Source organism: Mya arenaria, chromosome 11 (assembly GCF_026914265.1).
Source record: "Mya arenaria isolate MELC-2E11 chromosome 11, ASM2691426v1".
In the NCBI taxonomy this organism is placed as follows: Eukaryota; Metazoa; Mollusca; class Bivalvia; order Myida; family Myidae; genus Mya; species Mya arenaria.
Genome location: NC_069132.1, coordinates 13,011,153 through 13,033,418, shown reverse-complemented (window position 1 = coordinate 13,033,418; position 22,266 = coordinate 13,011,153). Strand labels below are relative to the sequence as shown.

Here is a 22,266-nt window from a genome sequence, read left to right as displayed (position 1 = left end):
GTCAGGTGAGAAAACAGCGTGGCGGACAATGTCAACACCCTGCCCACAGTTTTCATAACTGATATCGTCCTAATACCTGCTACCCACAATCTCTGACTCACATGCTCTCCTTTTGGATTATGTCCATGCATGGATCAGTTAAATGCCATAATTATGGAAACACATAATGGTAAGCCTACATTCAAAAGTCTACCAACATTCTGGCACTATAAGCACAAACTAATTTTAAAAAATCTAGAAATAAAAACATTATTTTTTTAACTGTTATTTATCTCCACTGCCATGAAATGTTGTGCAGAAATGCGCATTCACCTCCATAGACATCAAACAGAAGAATTTAAACATAGTGACAGGAACATCTTTCACAAATGTTTCAATTTTATCTTCCTAGTTACAGTATCATTAAAATACAATCAACTGTAACTCTGAGCCTAAAACAGTGAACACATGTGGGCATGAAGAAAACAGATTTAGTATGAAGTAGTTTCCTTGTAATTCAGCGAAAAAAATAATTGACAGCAAAACTTACGAGTTTGATAAACCAAACGTATATAAAAAATTCATTCAGTCAATAAAACCATTCTGTCCATGACCACACTCAGCACATTTTATCTGTATACAACACCTTGACCATATCAAATAAGATATTAAAGCCAAATTTACGACAAAACCTAAACCATTTCATGACAATTTTATTACTTAACTTCTTGATACCTGCCGATAGACTGCTAAGCAGTAAACATGTAAATACCCATTAAAGGCAAGATCATAAAACTCCCATCATATTGTGGTTAATTGTGTTTAACAGTCCATTTTGCACATTATCAACACATTTAAAATACAGTTGTATCAACAACATGAGAGGATCGCAATATCATAGTTGTGAATCCTTTTCTTTCATAAAAATTATAACAAATAAACAATAACAACATGCCGCAGTTTCCATTTACATCTTCATTACTTGTTATAATACATAAAATTCACAATATTCAAATATCTAAGTATTTTTCTACAGGAAAAATAGGAAAGAAGCTTAAAGGAAAGGAGCTTCTTGATTAAAGGAGGCTGGGTGGATCAGGACTTCCCTCAAACATGGTTTGCAGCATAACAGTCTGATTTTAAAGTAAACAAGAGCTGTCACGGTATGTGACGAATGCCCCCGAATGTGACATTGACCTATGAACAAGGTCAGTACAATGTCATGAAAAGTTGAAGATCAAACAAATACATATGGCAAGTTATTTTAAATTGCCTCTGAACATAAAAAATACCACCCATACTTGACAACCTACATTCTTATGTCGTTATATTCAGCATTCCATTGCGAATAAACACTAAGTGTATCTTTCACCTTAGAGGTAGGGACATGGGTCTTGCACGCGGCACGTCGTCTTGGTATGTTGTACACATGTGGCAAGTTATATTAAAATCTGTCCATAAAAGGGAAAGTTACAGCCCTGACACGACAACCTATACTCTATGTCCTTATATGCAGCATTCCATTGTGAATTAAGACCTAAGTGTGACCTTGACCTAAGAGGTAGGGACACGGGTCTTGCACGCGACACGTCGTCTTGGTATGCCGAACACAAGTGGCAAGTTATTTTAAAATCTGTCCATACAAGGGAAAGTTACAGCCCGGACAAGAGTTATTGAGCCGGACACACGGACGGACGGTGCGATTTTAATAAGCCCACCTTCGGGGGCATAAAAAGTGAACACTCTTTAAGAAAAAATGGCCTATTTTCTACATCCATGCAAATACCGATTATAGATGTGCTGACCAAGATTGAAGACTCTACACCAAGTTGTTCAAAAGTCATTGATCAATAGCAAGAGCACCAGTTTCCTAGTATAGGTGGAAATAACCTTGACCTTTAACCCATAGACCCCCAAATTAATAGGGGTTGTCTACTGACAATGACCAATGTGCATACCAAGTTTGAAGACTCTATCCCAAGTTGTTCAAAAGTCATTGATCAATAGCAAAAGCACCAGTTTTCTAGTAAAGGTGGAAATAACCTTGAACTTTAACCCATAGACCCCCAAATCAATAGGGGTTGTCTACTGACAATGACCAATGTGCATACCAAGTTGTTCAAAAGTCATTGATCAATAGCAAGAGCACCAGTTTTCTAGTTAAGGTTACTCAACACAGTGCCCCACATGCAACACCATCGCCTATGTTTCGCACACAACACTATGATTTGCAGCCAACACTAAGGTGTGATTTCATTGACTCAAGAGCAGTGATAATTGAGCCAGAATTTAGATAATTTAAGTCAATGAAATAACAAGAGCCAAGCACAAGAATTAGTGTTTATGCTCATGTATCTCCAGACATTTAGATTTAGAAAGCACTTCCATAATATGATATAGTCATTAATTTTATTAAGTGGATTATTCAGCAGTTGGCCCCCAAAAAAACAAAAATAGTTATTTTTGCTTCAATAAACCTGACTAATGCCGATCTAATGGTTTAGTCAAGAAAACCTCAACAATAACTTGAACGCAAATCTCTTTAGTTCATATGAAAACCAATATTTAAACACACAATCATGTACTAGAATTTTTGTGTTCTGAGTGCTAACTGACCTTGAACACACTTTCCTGGTCCTTGCCTTCAATCTGTTTAAGTACGCCAGCTGCAATGAGGCACGTGCAGACCTGGGAAGCTACCACACTGATGTCGTGTTTTGTCATCACCAGACGTAGGTAATGGGACTTGTCAATGGACCCACATAGCCAGTTCAGCAACATCTGACCTGCACATAGACATAGGATGATAGTTATAAGACTGATGTTATCACATGTTTAACAGCTCTTTTTTCAACCATTTGTTTTTACATTACACATACAAATCAGGTGCCATTTAAAAGAGCGGTCACTTGGCTTTTTTGAGACCATACCAAATTGATTCCATGTTAAGCTAAGGTATAAATTTCCTACTAAGCAGGAAAAAACAAAGAGACATCAAGAAAGAAAGCAAGCTCATCTTTAATGAGAAATATAAAACAGGTGCTCATATACAAGAGGCGCTCATATAAAAAAGGCACTCATATACAATAGGAGCTCATATTGGTTTGGAAAGGCTCAAACCTTCCAGCCATATGATGCTCAACATATACTCAATTTGGCATGGCCTTACATGCATGCAAGAAAAACATCACAATTTAACCATACAAAATTAAATCTTGCAGAAGGGAGATAACCTTGTTGACACCTATTTGAGCTTTATGTAGTCAGTTACAGTTCTTGAATAAAGCCTAAAATAAAGGAGTCATTGACAGCAAATAAAAAAATAATTGAAACTCTTGACCATGAAAATAAATTATAACTCTTAGAATCATGTACAATTTTGTACATACACTTTCAATATACTAGGAAAGGGATATTGTTTGGTCAAACAGTTTGAAAGGCGTATGAAAAAAATAGGTTTGTTTTTGGATACAGCTGAAAAAATATGAGTCAGTAGGTATGATTTGTTTTGACATTACAAACAGTTCCTTCTGTTTTTATCCTAACTCTTCTTATTTCAGGCCAGATTGGCATTCATATTTGGTCATATTGCAAATCCCTTTGGATTTTTTTAGTTTTAAAAACAATATGGACAAATTGGTTAATAACATGCGGTCTATCGGTGACCCAAAACACACCTATAGTTTGTTTAGGTCTGATAACAAATTATGTAGATCAAAGAATTAATTATTTGATCTGAAAAATTCCATCACCTTATCGTAAATATTTGCAAAATATCATTGTGCATGCTGTTTACATACATGTTACATGTATGTACCAATATACCAAATCATGTAATTTCTTTGATCTCATGATGTCAGAAACCATGCTTTATCACCTTATTCCATTTTGTTCAATGTAATACAGACAATGCAAATATTTTTTTTACAAAATCATGTGTTTAATAGCAACTAAATTCCAATTTATTGAATATGCATGGAAAAGGTTATGTTCTATCATATAATAATATATATCTACATGAGAAAAGTTTGCAAAAACGGCAGTAAAACAAACCTTCAAAAACATCCATTTTCTGGAGGTTCAGTTTGCCTGGCACCTCAGCTGGCCATTTGACCGCATCCTCGAGGTTCACCTGAGGCTTATACACGAGTGGTGCCACGGGATGTATGGGCGGGGCACTATGTGGAGGCTGGAGAGGTGGGGACAGGGGCTCTCCGGAGCCCGAGTGGCGCGGCAGCAGACGGGGGCTGTCCCTCACACGGGTATGCAGTATATTTCTTGCGTCCAAGTCTGTCTCCACACTGCTGCTGGATGTCAATGACGGCCTCACAGACTGGACTGGAAATGGAAACATACATGTTCATTTAACACTTACATGCTACATGTACATGTAGTTCCTTAATATTATGTACAATCTTATACCTCTGTTACATTGTGTTTAAGAAACAAACTAACATTACTTTAATTTTGAAACTCCTCATATTTATAATTGATAATAAATGAAAGACTCTAATGTCAACCAGAGTGAAATACATAATGAGGATTCACCGGGGTAGTTTGTACCTTCTGATTTCGGCAACTCCGGCTGTGAATTCTCCCCTTCGCTAGCAGTGCTATCACGAAACCGTGATGTTAGTTTCTGGAGGTCACGATCCTTCATTGCTTGGTCCAGGTCTGTTACTGCCAGACTTCGCTTTAGGGCCGGTGAGGAATTCGCAAAGTCTAAATCTGGGGTTGTCTCATAAGACTTACTCTCACGTATAGATTGGGTTTCTTTATGCGGGCTCGCCGGCTCAGAGTTGATCTTGTGTTTGGCAGGGTCAGATTCCTGTTCAGGTGGTTGTTTGTATTCTGACTGAGACCTGCCATAAGCACCACGGCGGTCTGGAGTTGTTTTTGAATTGCCACTAGTCTCTTCACTGTCTTCAGGGGATTCTGGCTGACCTATTTTCTTTGAGTCAAACACTAAATTCACATCACTTTCTCTTTCAAGATCAGATATTGCTTTTAACTTGCTCTCTTCAGCTGTATTATCAGGGTTATCAGGTCCATTTGGCATGTTCATTTTCAAGGGCATAATGTCTGTAGTTGGAAATGGCACAATAGTTTCTGAGCTAGAACACTCTGCATTTTTGGCACTCTCTGTAGACACACTGGAATGACCAGTTGCATCTCTGCATGTTTTTTCAGATTCAGATGAAATCACTGTATGATTATTGCTAGGTACGGACTGAACACTTCCCTCAGATGTCACAATTTCACTCCTCGTCATTCTATCAAGAAATGCAGGTTTTGAAACCGACCCAATATTGCTGTCATCACTAACAGACTGTGCAGCATTCCTAGTGCGGGTCCTTAGGTATTTGGATGAGATGAGTGTGGCCGTTCGGTCTGAGACGGTGGATTTTGACCGCTGCAATGAGGAGATGCCCTCTCGTCTCCACCGCGTCCGGTCTGGACTGTCTCCCATAGTTTGCATCAATGGCAAGTCAGTTATATTTTCCACTTGTGAACCAGTCTGATTATTGCTTAAATTTGAGTTATCACTGTTTTCTACACTTCTATCCTTGGATCGGACGAAAGGCTTAGTTAAAAGTTCTTTCAATCTAAAGCTGTTATTTCGCAGCTGATGTCTGAGTTTTACCCTGTCAGCAGCACTGCTTTCATCTTGGCTCCCAGCTGATTCATTTGGGCATGACTGATCCTCCGAGGCTGGACTCCTTGGCCCAAGACTGTCGAAGCTTTGACTCATTATTGATGGCTTAGTGATTGACAGTGGAGTTTGTCTATTAGTGTTTAATGGACTTTGTGGCCTGCGTAACAATATAGAACTTGACAACCTAGAACTTTGAATACGTGGTGGCATGATTGTTTTGTGTGCTTCTTTTGAGCCATTTTCACTATCCTTATCTTTGTGGTTACCATTCTGTTGCTCACTACTGGCACTGTTGGTGTTATCACTTTGAGCAGAGTTGCCAGTCTGCTGAGCTCCTTCAGTAGCTTGTCTGTTCATACGAGCAGCTGCGGCTGCCAAAGCTGGGCTCTGGGCCCTAGCCAGGATGCGATGCATAGGGCTACCAGGTCTCTGGAGAGCAGCCAGTCGACTCCCTGGGGCAGATGTACTGGCCATGCTTGTAGCTGTGCCAGGAGCAGTGCTGGTTGGCTGAGGGCTATTGTCAACAGTGGATGTTTTGTTTGTGGCTTGAGTGTAAGGGTTCACAGGCCGGGACAGACGAATGATCCTGCTGGCCTGCCTGCCTCTCTCTGGACTATCTTTCTCAGTCTGAGTCCCATCTGGCCCAGTGCTCATACAATCGGCCATCTCCTGGCTAAGAGACAGATTGTCACCCTGCTGGGCCCCAACCTGGGACTCTTGATGATCCTCCTCCGGAGTGTTTGGTCCTTCCTTCTTGATGGGTTCTGCCTTCTCAAAGGCTGACAGCTCATGTATGACATTCTTAACAAACTTCTCATCTTCATTATCAGAGTCAGCCATTGTTTATGTTTTCATTTTCATTCTTGTTTTAGCATTCAAATAGATAATGACAACTGCAATCATGGGAAAGTATTAGCTCATCTGTATAACACTAATTATGCAATTTAAGAATACCTTGATATAACAGGAGAATATACATACTCTGTCAATGGTCATGGACTGAATATCACTGTACTATGTAATTGGGCTATTTAAATTTCTCATAATAAAAGGCATATGTAATAAGATCTATCAAAAGACCAGCTCACTCCAAAGTGTATTTATATAAGTTAATGGGTTTCTGCTTTTAAATCAAAATATTGTCTAAGGTGTTAGATAATGCACAAGTTCATTTTTGAACACTAAGTAGATGAAGGCAGATAGGGAAATTGGTGCGACCACTACATAACTTGTATTGAAAACCAATAGCTCTTAATTTGATTTAATCCTTCTGCCGAGCTCTGATATTAAATCTTATCCAATATGATAGGTCCCATTTATTGTGTTGGTGATCACTTGCCAAAAGTTAACAATAAGTTTCCACCGATCCTTGGTCAACCACGAAGGGTGCATAAGTCATAATCAATGGCAAGGCTCGTATGTCATCGGTCTTTATTCACCTTTCTTTCTATTCTATTTACTATATATGCACTCACATTTAAACTCTAATTCCACACTTATGCCATTCCGAACTATAGAATGTCTTTTTCAATATCATTTGGATCTATAATAATATTATAAAAGCTTTGCATATTTGCAATCTTGCAGTTGTCACCAGTTATAGTAATGTTACACTTATAAATCCATCACTGTTATGGGTGTTAATCCATGTGTATACACTTAACATTAGATACACATGTAATTGCCATATTTAATCCAATTAATCCAGCAGGTGCTTCCTCGATTGGTCAGTCTGTATGTTGACACTGGGATGGCTTTATTTTCCCAACCCCTCGTCACCCTGCAAAAGATAAACATTAATTTTAAAGTAATCCTGTGAACTAACGCAAGCCTTGATACAATGTCACAGGATTTTTTCACACATACACACTAATTTATTTGTGAAATCAATTTTAGACATTGAAATTACAAGGCTGAACCATTACAGTTTCTATATCAGAGTAAATATCTATATCCTTAAATCTTCAACATGTAAGTACAGATCAATATTAATATATACAAGAATAAGCTATAAAAGATGAAATTAAGACATAATTTAATAACTAACAGAATATAAACATTAATATGACACATAACATTAAATGCTAATGTAATTAAATCACAAAAAAATACAAAATTAATAATTTTTCAATGAACTGGAATGTAAGTTATGTATCATTATTCAATTGATGTCAACTTAATCTTGACAAAGTTCTAACACTTATTGACCAGAGCTATCCCTTTGCCGTGATCATTAGAGATGGCTTAACCATTATAAAGGCACAGGAATAAAGAAAGGTCTGTGTGAGATGACTTGCACAGTGGCCAAGAGAAAAGCTAGCCTGCTACCTCAGACTGATAAGGAGATCAGAAACTGTTTTGAGGAACAATAGGGGGGTTAAGGGGGGGTTATCATTGATAATTCTGCCATCAACTTCGAAGCAAACAATAGTTAACCCACAATGTCTTGCAATCAAAGATTCAACATGTAGGACATATTTCAACAATATATCGATTCATTTCAATCACATATGCATGTATAAATGGATTCAAATCCTTGTACGTTTTGAAAATTAAACTATTTGAATTTTGAAGAATCATGACAGCATTGCAACTGTATGTGGCTGCTACATGTATTATATATTACATATCATCTCAATGTCACCCTTAGAAAGATAAATATGACCATACCAGCAACATGGCCAGGAGCCTATTTTGATAAAAGTTGTTAGTAAATTAACATTACTTAAATCTGTAAAAACACCACAAATGGTAACTTGACATTTGACATTTTTTTAATTTCCTCAATTTTGTGTTGATTATAAATACAATCTCAAGTTCAATTCGCACAAATATGTAGCAAAATAATGACACCAAGATAATTTCAGTTTACAACTAAAACTTGACCAAGATCTCTTTTTCAAACTGCCCCATCTACTATGGCTCTACCCCAAACTATTGTTGAATGGAAAAGCAGGAATAAACATATGTTGTGTATGAGGATTGCCAATGCAAGGTTACAGGGCTTAGAACCCTGTTTAAATAAAAGTATTGTTAACAAAGCCATGTATACCTATTACCGGTACATGGTGTTTCTGTCTATTTTTAATGGAAATCTAGCGACTGCATGTCTGAAATTGAAAGCTTGCAATTCTGATTTTAAAGAGGAAGTCCTGGATTATATGTAATCTCGAAAAAAATAACTAGAATGGGCTTTTGAGAAAAGCGCATGTCTCCCCCGAAGGCTTAGTAAGACTTAGAGGTGTAAAGTACTGATACATCTGGCTGGAAAGCAGGGTGTGAGAATTCAATAGGGATTTCCACACAATAAGCCCTAGTTAATGATCTGAAAACTATTTTTCATCTTTCAAGCACTTGACCTTGACATGTGACCCCAAAATCAATAGGGATCTTCTACACCTCATGACCAACCTTCCTACCAAGTTTGGTGAACCTAGGTCAAACCGTTCTCAAGATATTGAGCGGCATTGGTTTTAACTTTGGGGGTCGCCGTGACCTTTGACCTAGTGACCCGAAAAACAATACATGTCTTCTACACCTCATGACCAACCTCCCTACCAAGTTTGGTGAACCTAGGTCAAACCGTTCTCAAGATATTGAGCGGAAATGTTTTTTACATTGGGGGTCGCCGCGACCTTGACCTTTGACCTAGTGACCCCAAAAACAATAGGGATCTTCTACACCTCATGACCAACCTCCCTACCAAGTTTGGTGAACCTAGGTCAAACCGTTCTCAAGATATTGAGCGGAAATGTTTTTTACATTGGGGGTCGCCGCGACCTTGACCTTTGACCTAGTGACCCCAAAATCAATAGGGATCTTCTACACCTCATGACCAACCTCCCTACCAAGTTTGGTGAACCTAGGTCACACCGTTCTCAAGATATTGAGCGGAAATGTTTTTTACATTGGGGGTCGCCGCGACCTTGATCTTTGACCTAGTGACCCCAAAAACAATAGGGATCTTCTACACCTCATGACCAACCTCCCTACCAAGTTTGGTGAACCTAGGTCAAACCGTTCTCAAGATATTGAGCGGAAATGTTTTTTACATTGGGGGTCGCCGCGACCTTGACCTTTGACCTAGTGACCCCAAAAACAATAGGGATCTTCTACACCTCATGACCAACCTCCCTACCAAGTTTGGTGAACCTAGGTCAAACCGTTCTCAAGATATTGAGCGGAAATGTTTTTTACATTGGGGGTCGCCTCGACCTTGACCTTTGACCTAGTGACCCCAAAAACAATAGGGATCTTCTACACCTCATGACCAACCTCCCTACCAAGTTTGGTGAACCTAGGTCAAACCGTTCTCAAGATATTGAGTGGAAATGTTTTTTTACATTGGGGGTCGCCGCGACCTTGACCTTTGACCTAGTGACCCCAAAAACAATAGGGATCTTCTACACCTCATGACCAACCTCCCTACCAAGTTTGGTGAACCTAGGTCAAACTGTTCTCAAGATATTGAGCGGAAATGTTTTTTACATTGGGGGTCGCCTCGACCTTGACCTTTGACCTAGTGACCCCAAAAACAATAGGGATCTTCTACACCTCATGACCAACCTCCCTACCAAGTTTGGTGAACCTAGGTCAAACCGTTCTCAAGATATTGAGTGGAAATGTTTTTTACATTGGGGGTCGCCGCGACCTTGACCTTTGACCTAGTGACCCCAAAAACAATAGGGATCTTCTACACCTCATGACCAACCTCCCTACCAAGTTTGGTGAACCTAGGTCATGCGGTTTTCCAGTTATCGATCGGAAACGAAGTGTGACGTACGGACGGACTGACGGACTATCGGACTGACGGACAGGGCAAAAACAATATGTCTCCCCCAGAGAGGGGGAGACATAATTATTGCTTAAAGTGAGCACCAAACAAGATTGGCTAAAAATTATTAATGAATACAGGGAACCAAAACATTTCACAGGCATGAACAATTATGAGTACATTAAAAACGAAAGTGATTGGCTCACACAGTAAACATGTTTAGTGGAAAAAACCTACCCTGATGGTCAGGAGAGAAAAACATGATGGTCATGTTGAATAACATAACTCCATTAAAATAGCAACTGGTGTTAATATACAGCTGGCACCAGGTAAACCAATATGAGCCTCAAACCAGTGTTGTTCCCCCACTATTTTGGAAATGAAGCAGGGACCTTTCTGATTTGGAAAAAATATCCATTTTGATTAAAATTGGGAATTTCTATTTTTCCTAAAAGTCAGCAAGAATGCTTTTCAAAACAGAAATTGAGAAAACTGGGAAATTTATTTTCAGGTAAAAAGCATTGGAAAAGGGGCCAAAATGAATTTGGCCCCCCATTTGTAAAAAAAACAAACTCATTAAAATACATTATTTCATAACTTAGACACTAATTATTATTCATTATGTAACAAGTACTTGATTATAAACACCATGTCACAAGCAACACCTACCGTAGGGATTCAGCCAATTTTTAAGAAGTATGTATAAAGACTGAGTGATCAAAGTCATAACCAATTTATATATATTTCATACTTTGATTGGCATCTTTCACATACATGAAAAACTTATATCTATATGTTCATATATTTACTTTTCATAACCTTAAATGACATTAGATCCTCAAAAGATCTTAAGTTTTAAAACCTTTTTTTTAATTATTGTAGACTGCATTGCCCTTCTGCCTTCAAATATGTCTAAACCAACCTCAAAGAAAATTTATGTTTCAGATAAGCATTTTATGTACAAGAAGGAGACAATTTCACATATAGTAAACTCCGGATAAAAAAGACTCCGTATATAACAACACTCCGGATATAACGAACAAATAATTTTGGCAGGATTTTTGTCCTTTATTTAATGTAAAAGAAATATGCATATAATGTACTCCGGTTACATGTAAGGAATGATTGCTTTTCTGGCAAAATGAAAAATGTGCAGTGAAGTTAATGTAACTATAACAAACTAATCTTACCAAAAATAAGGTGATAAAATATTTTACTTATTTTTTATATTTCACTGAACTACATAGCAGAATTTAGCATGGTATAATTGAATACAGTCAAAAATGTAAAATGGTTCCGACAATGTAAACTGCCCACACCCAAGGTTGTTTTAGATGGAAAACGGCCAAAGAGTGCATACTTATAATGAACAAAACATATCGCAGTAGTTGTTCCTTAAAGCTCTCTTAAAGGAGATAAAAATGAAATAGTGCAAAAATAAATAAATTTAAAGAAAAAAGACAAAATATAACCACAAAGTTTAACACCACAAATTTTAAAGAACAAAATAATGCCCTAAAATAGTACGAAATGGTGCATTTTGGGCATATTTTATTCCTATATTGACATAAAAAGTAGGGATGCAAACGAATGGCAAAATCGATATTCGAATATTCGGTAATTCTTTCGATCGAATATTCGAATATTCGATAAAAATTGAATCTTTAAAAAGTTATTGTTATCTATTAATTTTAGTTATAAACCACGATACCCTTTTCTTTATCTGTCGAATGTTTCTAGTGTTATCGTAATACAATACAATACATAGCAGCGTGTCGAATATTATTACATCGACATATGAAATACATATCTAGCACATAACAAGCACATAACAAGCACATACAATTCAATGAAATCACTCATCAATAAAATCATCACATATGATGGCCTTGTTCTTATTCAGAAATATTATCTTATCAACAAGATCACATGACAGTCTGTTTCTAAGTTTGTTAACAATGAGTCCGGCGCAGGAGAAAATTCTTTCTGATGGCACAGACGTCGCAGGTATCCCAAGCAGTTGGCGAGCAACATGTGCAACGCGAGGAAAGCGTCCCTCGTTCTTTTTCCATCATGCAAGTGGAGTGGCCTCCTCGTCGGAAGGTTCGTGCCGGTACCGACGCAGCTCGTCGTTAGCCGTCTTGGTCGTCTTTGGAACCATGAAGTTAAGACGGGGTCGTTTGGAGGGTGTTGACGCACTCTCGTCGGGGTTGGCAACCGAAATGGAACATCGTCCAATCTACTCTCGAGCGCGTCATCCGTGTAGCGCCGCTGTTCCGTTGACAGGAAGTCCAGGTCTTTGTAGCGGGGGTCCAATAGAGCGGCAAGGACTAGGGTGGATGTGGCGGTGGCATCGTTCGAAGGTCGGAAGCGGCGACGAAGCTCAGCAGCAATAACACCCTTCACTTCCTTGACGACATGGGAATCAGCCTCGCATGCACGGAGTGTGTTGTCCAAAAGACTTGTCACGATGAGATAAACTTCACTGCATGACACGTTCTTCTCCGTTGACATATACGAAGTCGTCTCAGTCAAATGACTGAGTACGTCACTCAGCTCGGAGACGACAGTCCACTCGCCGTCCTTCAACGACAGGTGCTGGTCGGCCTTCCGGGTAACCCGAGTGTCCAGCATGAGGTCGGACAGGACGCGGCGTTGCTCGTTCAGCCGGGCCAGTATAGCATGCGTGATGTTCCATCGGGTTGTAACATCCTGCACCAGCTCGTGTTTGGGCACCTTTAGAGTAGCTTGGCGCTTGCGCATTTCGGCCGTCAATGTAGTCGAGTGTTTGATGTGCCCGACCAGCTTACGACATCTGGAGACGACCCTGTTGACATCCGGGAGAGCAAATGCCTGCTTGATGCCCAGCTGCAGTGTTTGCCCAAAGCACCCAGAACACAAATCATGTTTAAGACCAGAAACGGTAAACTTTTTCATTGATTGCTGTTTACTGCTTTCACTTTGAGAACTCGGATGCTTAGCCTTCACGTGATTCCAGAGATTAGTCGTCGTGCCCATGTACGACAACCTCACACTGCATAGTTTGCACGTGACAGATTTCTTGTCAACAGAGCGCGTGAAATAAGTCCATACTTCAGATGTGGCTGGCATCTTTTACGTTGTTAAGAAATACAAATCTAATATATAATAATAATAATAAGTTTAACTTATAATGTTTTGCGAACATATATTCTGAAGGAATGAAGTGGTATCTACTTTCAGCGTATAATATCAATCACCGATTTGAGCAATATTGCTCAGCTTAATTGGCAGGCAAACTGACAAGAGGGTGTGAAGGCCGCTTCCTTAAATTCTTAATTGGCATGGTCATTTAAAAGAACTGAAAATTAATTAAACTTGTTTGATGTCACTTCCTAATAGCCAGTTATTTTACAATTATGGACACTGTTTATAGTACCCTACGATCGATCCCTAATTGACACATGACGCACACTCGATTGTCATCTCGTTAACGCCTCAGGCACAAGATGCGTATTGTTGTAAAAACAAGACAATATAATTTTAAACACAACAACTGCCCTAAAGACTCAAGGTTTATATCATTATTTTTTGAAAAAAAATAATCGAATATTCGAATACCGATTTTAACATTCGAATACTAAACGTTCGATCGAATATTCGAATATTCGAATATTCGTTTGCATCCCTAATAAAAAGTAAACTTAGACGATATAGAGGGGGCTCGTGCCAGGTGCATCCCCTCTCCCCTGGAATCCCTAGAGGATAATAATACAAATTTTATAATAAACTAGATTGACATTGTTTATGATGCTGTGTATTGGGAGTCAAATTCTGATCTACAATTTTTCTAACAAGTATGGAACAAATGGGGAAAAATATACAAAAAGCAGTAAATATTTCACTCAGAAACGTAAAATGGATCTTGAGATACTCATTAAAAAAATAAATAATAAATATTTATTTTTAAATGGGGACTTTCATAGGCTATTTTGGGAGAAAATACAGGGGTTGGCCCTTGGGTAAGTAGCCAGGTAGCGGCTACAGAAAATATGGGTAAAAAACCCTGCACGTCATTATTAAATGTTATGAGTTACATTTTTGGGGTTGTTTTGAGTGAGAGAAAAGACCCAAATACCAGAAAATGTCTATGAAATATCTTCTGGGGAATTTTATACATTCAATTCTGAAAAAATCATCTAACATACATATAATGTATATTTTGACGTTGTGAACATAATGTCATTGTAAAATATCTACTATAAAGCAGTTGAAGAAAGACAATTTTTTAACCATGATAGCAGGGACCTATCAAAGGTCTGTGATGATAGTTAGGCAAGAATAAAACAGCAGAAGGGACTGATGCACAAAACAAAACTACAACTGAATGAATATACCGGTAGTATTAGTATTCAGAAGTGTTTAACTGTTATTTTACTTGTTACTAGGTATTGGACATATCAAGGGATTCTATCTAATTATTGAATTACATGTTTTTAAGGGCCATGCCAAGCAAAGGGTTGTTTTTTTATCTACACCAGATGGTAAAAGCATATTTGTTCAGTCCATTACATTTGGGGCCCAATGTCGAATGACCATAATGTTACTTCATGCAACAGTTAGTCAAAGGACTTGCTAAAATGTTTATAACTTGCTCTAATAAAATTAAGTGTCAATATGTCACAAAAAAAGTTTCCATGAACACTCATTTAGTCATTATCAGTGATTATTGTGGCTGTGCAATCTTGCAAGTTGGTAGACTAAAATAAACTTTCAAAATGGGATTCTTCTTAACGTCAAAACGGGTAAGCGAAAAAAACAGGGGGTGTTTTGAAAAATATTGAAATTGTATTGAGAGAAGTATTTTATGTTTGAAATCAATTATGAAAGGTTATATTTATATTTTTACACGTAACTGCAAAAGTATTTTCACAAAACAAGCATTAATTGCAATAAAAAACAGACTTTACTTCTTTGGTAAAATTCAGGTTAACAAAGCTTCTAATGACACATACATGTGAACTATGGGTTAACGTCTCATCCACTCTAAAATACCTTCAGAGAAATTCATACAATCAAAAATGTCCTCCATTAGAAACCATCTTCCCTGGATTAATCAAAGTCTGAAGAGGATTATTAGAAGGCGTGATAGGGCCTTCAAAAAATTTAGGAAATCAAACAAACCCTCTGATCACAAATACTTCCTGGACCTCAAACATACAGTCCGAAGGAAAACAAAAGAGGCCTATCAAAATTACCTTGAGGATATTCTTAACGTAAACCAGTCTGATGCCTCTCCCTCATCAAAGCCAAACACCAAAAAGTTCTACTCCCTCCTAAAACATTCCAAACAAGATTCAGCATCCCTGCCACCCCTGAAATACCGAAACAAACTCCATACAGATGAAACTTCAAAGGCAACTGTTTTAAATAAACAGTTCCAATCGGTATTTAGTCCAATATCGCCCGTTAACTTAGCATCCTACTGCAAGATGAGACTCCAAGAGATAGCTGATAAAAAACAAAACTCACCACCTGAAGACAGTCAAAATTACCAAAGAATGCCAAATATACACATAAGTGCCAACGCCACTGAAAAGCTCCTAACAAATCTCAACCCTCATAAGGCATGTGGGCCAGACAAAATCAAGCCCATCATTCTTAAAACTCTTTCAAAGGAGCTGTCACCAATCCTTGAAATTCTCTTCCAGAAATCCATTGATGAGGGATCCATACCCTCCCAGTGGAAAAATGCAAATGTAACTCCTATTTACAAGAAGGGCGACAAGTCAGACCCAGCCAACTACAGGCCAATATCCCTTACATGTGTACTTTGCAAAACACTGGAGCATATAGTATCCTCATCAATTTCAAAACACTTTACAAACCTTGGCATTCTGTACAATCTCCAACATGGTTTCCGAGAAAAAAGATCCTGTGTGACACAACTAACAATGCTTGTAAATGACCTTGTAAAATCAGTGTACAACAAACAACAGGTTGACCTGATACTCTTAGATTTTAGCAAAGCCTTCGACAAAGTGAGCCATGAGAAAGTCCTCCTAAAAATGCATAATTATGGCATACGTGGTCAAACACTAAAATGGATTAAGAGCTTTTTAGATAACCGGCTTCAATCTGTGATCCTAAACGGTACAAGCTCAGAGCCAATACCTGTCTCATCAGGAGTCCCGCAGGGGTCTGTGCTCGGGCCCCTGCTCTTCCTTGCATACATAAATGACCTCCCACAAACCATCCAGTCTAAAGTGCGTCTATTTGCAGATGACACAGCAATATACATGTCACTTACCTCAGTCAAACAGTCCTATACCCTACAAAATGATCTTAAGACACTAGAAAAGTGGGAGTTGGACTGGGATAAGGAATTCAATCCCTCCAAGTGTCAAGTTATCCACGTCACAAGAAGGAAACATTCTATCCCCTCACAATACTATCTACACAATACACTCTTAGAATCTGTCACCTCAGCAAAATACCTCGGAGTGGATATCTCAAATGATTTATCGTGGGACACCCAGATAAATAGGACAACAAAAAAGGCAAATCAAACTCTAGGTTTCCTTCGCAGGAACATAAAGGTCAATTCCATACCCCTTAAGTCCATGGCATACCAGACCCTTGTCAGACCCCAGCTGGAATATAGCTCCGAAGTCTGGTCCCCTTATACTCAAACTCAAATAGACCAAATAGAAGCGGTCCAGAGGAGGTCAGCGCGTTGGGCGATGGCTGACTTTGGCCGCACCTCCAGTGTCACTGACATGCTACACACCCTAAAATGGCGCCGCCTAGATCTCCAGCGCATTGACTCCAGATTGTCCCTCATGTACAAAATTACTAACCAGTTGGTGGCAATCCCCATCCAAGATTTCCTCATCCCTCTTACTAGGCAATCCCGCCATTACCATCCCTTATCATATAGGTTAATCTCTGCCACAACTAACTACTACAAGTACTCCTTCTTCCCCAGGTCCATAGTACTATGGAATAATCTCCCCCCAGATGTACCCCTTCTTCAAACCCTAGAACAGTTCAATGCTGCTGTTAGCTCCATTGAACACAGTTCACCATAACCTGTTCTTCACTCCTATTTTTAACCTTTTAAACCACTAACAAATGTTTTCCCTTCCCTTTATATTTGTTTTTTGGCCGGAATTCTTTTAACTTCTACTAACAATCTTTGTGGCTTGACGCGCACAAATATGTCTACGTCCCTGTAAAGGGTTCGACAGTACAGGAAGATAGATAGAACTGTAGGTGCCGCTTCATATATATGTTTTGACAGTCAGGAATGAAAGCAAAACTAAAAGTTAAAACTCATAATTATTTGTTGGATATTGTCTTTCATGCACGGAACTTACATTATATAACATATATTATGTCTATATGGCTTGTTTTAATGTCTTTTATGGCCGATATATGCTCAACACAGAATCCCAATCGGAACAAGTGGCCCAAAATGGAGTCAAAATATATGTATGTGAAGGATTTGCCATATAAAAACATTGATCTTTCCAATACTATTAGGACTGGGCAAGTTGGTTGTTTGAAAATCTTACAGCATTACACGTAAATAGTGTCTTCCAGATAAAGCAACTTGATCTGACCGAGCGTCTGTACACAACAGGTAAATCTAGCAGTTTTTATAGTTCATATTTGTTTAAGACTTTCAGTTTAAAACACAAGTTTATTTCGGAATTTAAACAGGAGTTGAAACGTTTATTTTGAAACAAAGGCAAAGAGTTATAGTGTATTTAAAGGCAGAGGATAAATATTGAATAAATTCTACGATTTCGCTAAAACACATTAAGTTCACAAACCTTTCGAACGTTTTGTTTACTAAAATATTTCCTTAATTTCATGCCAAGGAGTATTCTCCCTTTCCTCGATTCGGCTTTACAGTCATAACGGCATTGAAAGAACGGTTTTACCGGTGCGGGGTATACAGGAATCCAGTGGATTTCACGTGAAACCACTCAAAACGTGAAATCCACTAAGAACTCATTCTTTTTTTAGAAAAAAAATGATTATCTAACTTTTTTTTTGTATAAATTTCAATAAATGATTTATGAGTGGATTTCACCTCTCAAAAAGTGGATTTCAATTCTATTTCCGATCGCTTTTTCAAAATATTTCTTCTTTTTTTATCAATTTCAATAAAATTTCAAATCCGATTATGAAGCCTATTTCATTATATGTTAAAAAAAATATTTATTTGTTAGAAAATAAATTAGTAATGAGTGGATTTCACTTCTCAAAAAGTGGATTTCACTTGTATTTCCGATCGCTTTTTCGAAATACTTCTACAACTTTCTTATTTTTTGATCAATTTTAATGAAATTTAAAATATAAACCGATTATGAAGCCTTTTCAATTATTTGTTCAACAAAAAGAAATATTTTTTAAAAAATAAATGAGTCATGAGTGGATTCACGTCTCAAAAAGTGGATTTCACTTTTCGAAAATTGGATTTCATTTCGATTTCCGATCTTTTTACAAACTATGTCTACAACTTTCTTATTTCTTGATCAATTTGAATTATAAACCTATTATGAAGCCTTTTCAATTATTTGTTCAACAAAAAGAAATATTTGTAAAAATGAATGAGTTATGAGTGGATTTCCCGTCTCAAAAAGTGGATTTCACTTCTCGAAAATTAGATTTCACTTCGATTTCCGATCTTTTAACAAAATATGTCTACAACTTTCTTATTTCTGGACCAATTTCAATAAAATTTAAAATATCAACCGGTTATGAAGCCTTTTCAATTATTTGTTCAACAAAAAGAAATATTTGTTAAAAATGAATAAGTTATGAGTGGATTTCACTTCTCGAAAACTGGATTTCACAATGATTTTCGATCAATTTTTTAAAAATTGCTATAACTTCTTCATTTATTGAAAAATTGCAATAACATTTGAAATATAAACCCTTCATGAGGCACTTTCCAACAAATAAACAATACAATTCTACCTTTTAATTAAAACTGGGACCAATAATACAATCTTACTCCCAGATTAAAATGAATGAGTTTTGAGTGGATTTCACCTGAAATCCACTGGATTCCTGTATCACCCTGTACCCCGTTTTTTCTGCAAGTTTTTATTCTCCGCGAAACATGTAAATCACTGTACATAACATAACATAATTTTAAACGCACTTGACTAACAATAAAAATAGCTCTGTATTTTACTTTCGCTGGCAATGGTCGAGTTTTCATATACTGTAAGCGTATCCAGGAAGGCAAATATCTGAAACGGAGGTACCACGGGTCCGACAGAGGCATGCCGACCCGTCAATATAAGGGCAATCTACTGACACTGAAAGAATATGTGGACACACCTGGTTTTATATTATATTGTACTTTACGTGCATACTTAGTACAACTTTGTGTGAGGTAACTTCTGGTTCGTGTGGTCCTACGGGAGTTCCCGGGATGATGCCCGTCTGACATCAGACGGTTTAGTCGATGATCGGTACTCGCACGGACAGGATGATATATAGTGAATTCTGTCCGTGGTACTGAACAGGCAGGAATATTTAATGGTTTTAACTCACATGAACACAGCGAATTTTAAAACTGAATATAAGTTCAAGAAAAATTATTATTAGCGGGTTGAGGTAAAATAAACCAAACAGGTACGTCTTCCGTACTCAGCTCATGGAATGCGATCCCGATGCTGCTCTCCTATTTCTCATCCCCACCGTCGGGCCCTTGCTCGGTTATCGGCATTGTTACGTTCCGGCTTATACCATGGCTGATAATGTTTTTGCACTACAACTACAAAAAATAGAAAGGGGAAAATAAGGTCACGAAGCACCTCTTGTCATTTGTATGAATCCCTGGTACCCACCTCGTCCCATCGCGGCCGTCGGTTTGGAGCGAGGTTTATGTCGTCGTTTTACACATGTATATGATCACCACGTAATCAATGAAACGAACGGGTATGCCTGTGGTTTATTAGGTGACATGCAGGTGAATCGTGAAGAGTGAAAACCTATGATTGATCGTTATTACTTATCATAATCAGATTATGGATGTCAATCAATTGCAATTCCTGATCCTGCCAGGTAAAGAAACAGGCATCAGCGTATTGCCGATTTGGTTTAAACAATATTTATTGTATATAAGTACATTGAACAAAGACATTAATTTCATACATGATAAATAAGAATTGAGGATATACATGTAGCTTGGAGTTAATCTGTATACCCTTCTCCTTATCTGTCATTTTACATAGTTAACAGTTTAAACAACAACTTCCGAATTTTGATACAGGGACGTGTAGTTCGAGGGTTGTAATAATTGCGTCACTAGTAAAACGAATAGCATGTCAATGGTTAATGCTCAATGGGTTTAAGCAAAGTAAACATCTGAGATAGGAAAACTACTTTTCAATAACATTCTTATATGAATCAAGAAAAGTTTCAAGAGTTTATTGGCGAATCGGCATGTTTGCCTTTGGCCATTTACAAACTATCTACTTATGGCCAAGACACAAAAGTATATTGATTTATTAAGCAATTATGTGATAACATTACATATATACTTACAAAGCAGTGTCCTAATAATATATACGAAAATATAACCAATAGAAGCAGCTAAACTTCTAGCTTTTCTTGTCTTAATTTCATAGCACTACATTTTGTATATATAAACATAACTAAGTTTTGTAAAAATAAATCCCTCTTTACTGACATCAAATATTTAAATTTAGCCATATTTGGCCAATTGAATTTAATATGATATTTTTTTCTAAGATCTGAATAGGCTGTACAACAAAGTAGAAAATGGTATTCAGACTCCACAGTGTCATGTGAACAAAGTTTACATTTTCTGTTTTCTCTGTTAATATTAGTATATCGACCAGTCTCTATTTCCAGTGAATGAGATGACAGTCTAAATCTTGATAATTCTTTTCTGTGTTTATCATTTTTGACACACGTTAAATATTCTTCAAATAAAAAATATTTTTTAAATCTACAATAGTATTCCATTTTTTGTTGGGATGTTAAGTTATCATACCACGTTTGAACATATTGATCTCGTACTCTTTATGTTAACAAAGGAAAATAATTGTAATCGGTATTAAAATCAACTAACAAGTTACCATAACCAATTCTGTTTAACAAATCAGACATAGCTGAGTGCCATATTTTTTACTAGCAGGACGTATGTTATTATTATGATAAATATTGGATTGTTTTGTTAACACATGGTGCATTAATGAATTCGCATTCATATTATTTTTTATCCAATATTTTAATGCCCTTTCTTTACATATAACTGACAATGGGAACCGTCCTAGCTCGCCTAAAACGGCGGCATTAGATGTCTGTTGTTTAACACCAAGAATATGTTTGCAGAACTTTACATGGAGTTTATCTAGCTCGCTATGATCATATGCTACCCAAATCTCCGATCCATATAAAATAATTGGTACAACTAGAGCATCTAACAACGATAGTTTAGTTTTAATATCTAGTGTTAATCTACTAAAAACAGATAGTAGATGATTGTATGCCTTTAAAGCCTGTTCTTTCAGCATTTTTTACAGCATTATTCATATTCCCAGTATATGAAAAGTTAATACCTAAGTAACAAAAGTTATCCACCACTTCAACAATTTCGTCATTAATTGTCCATCTAAAATTACACTGGCTTTTCCTGCTTTCAAACACACATATTTTAGTTTTTTAATGTTGCTTTTAAACCCCAGTTACATGAATACACATATACAGAGAATTTAGCTGATGCTGTAAACTTACAGGATCAGTGGTAAATAATGCGATATCATCTGCAACAACGAACGTATACGAAAAGAAATAGATAAGTGGATTGGAAGAATCAAGTTAAAGG

General features: G+C 37.4%; 1 protein-coding gene across 3 annotated transcripts in view; it reads right to left on the bottom strand.

The window, feature by feature from the left end:
* The window catches only part of LOC128207779 (uncharacterized), a 55,189-nt gene extending 36,888 nt beyond the window's left edge, over nt 1-18,301 (bottom strand). Inside the window, exons 1-5 of one of the 3 annotated variants that reach the window (XM_052910901.1) lie at nt 18,227-18,247; nt 15,647-15,763; nt 4,543-7,415; nt 4,033-4,317; nt 2,596-2,765 (exon numbers count right to left, since the gene is read on the bottom strand). In XM_052910901.1, the coding sequence (XP_052766861.1) occupies nt 2,596-2,765; nt 4,033-4,317; nt 4,543-6,475 (2,388 nt within the window). In that variant the 5' untranslated portion in view covers nt 6,476-7,415; nt 15,647-15,763; nt 18,227-18,247. Of the gene's footprint in view, nt 1-2,595; nt 2,766-4,032; nt 4,318-4,542; nt 7,416-15,646; nt 15,764-18,226 lie in introns of all 3 variants that reach the window. The other 2 variants (XM_052910903.1, XM_052910902.1) reach the window with 2 other exon arrangements.
* Nucleotides 18,302-22,266: the final 3,965 nt, after the last annotated feature.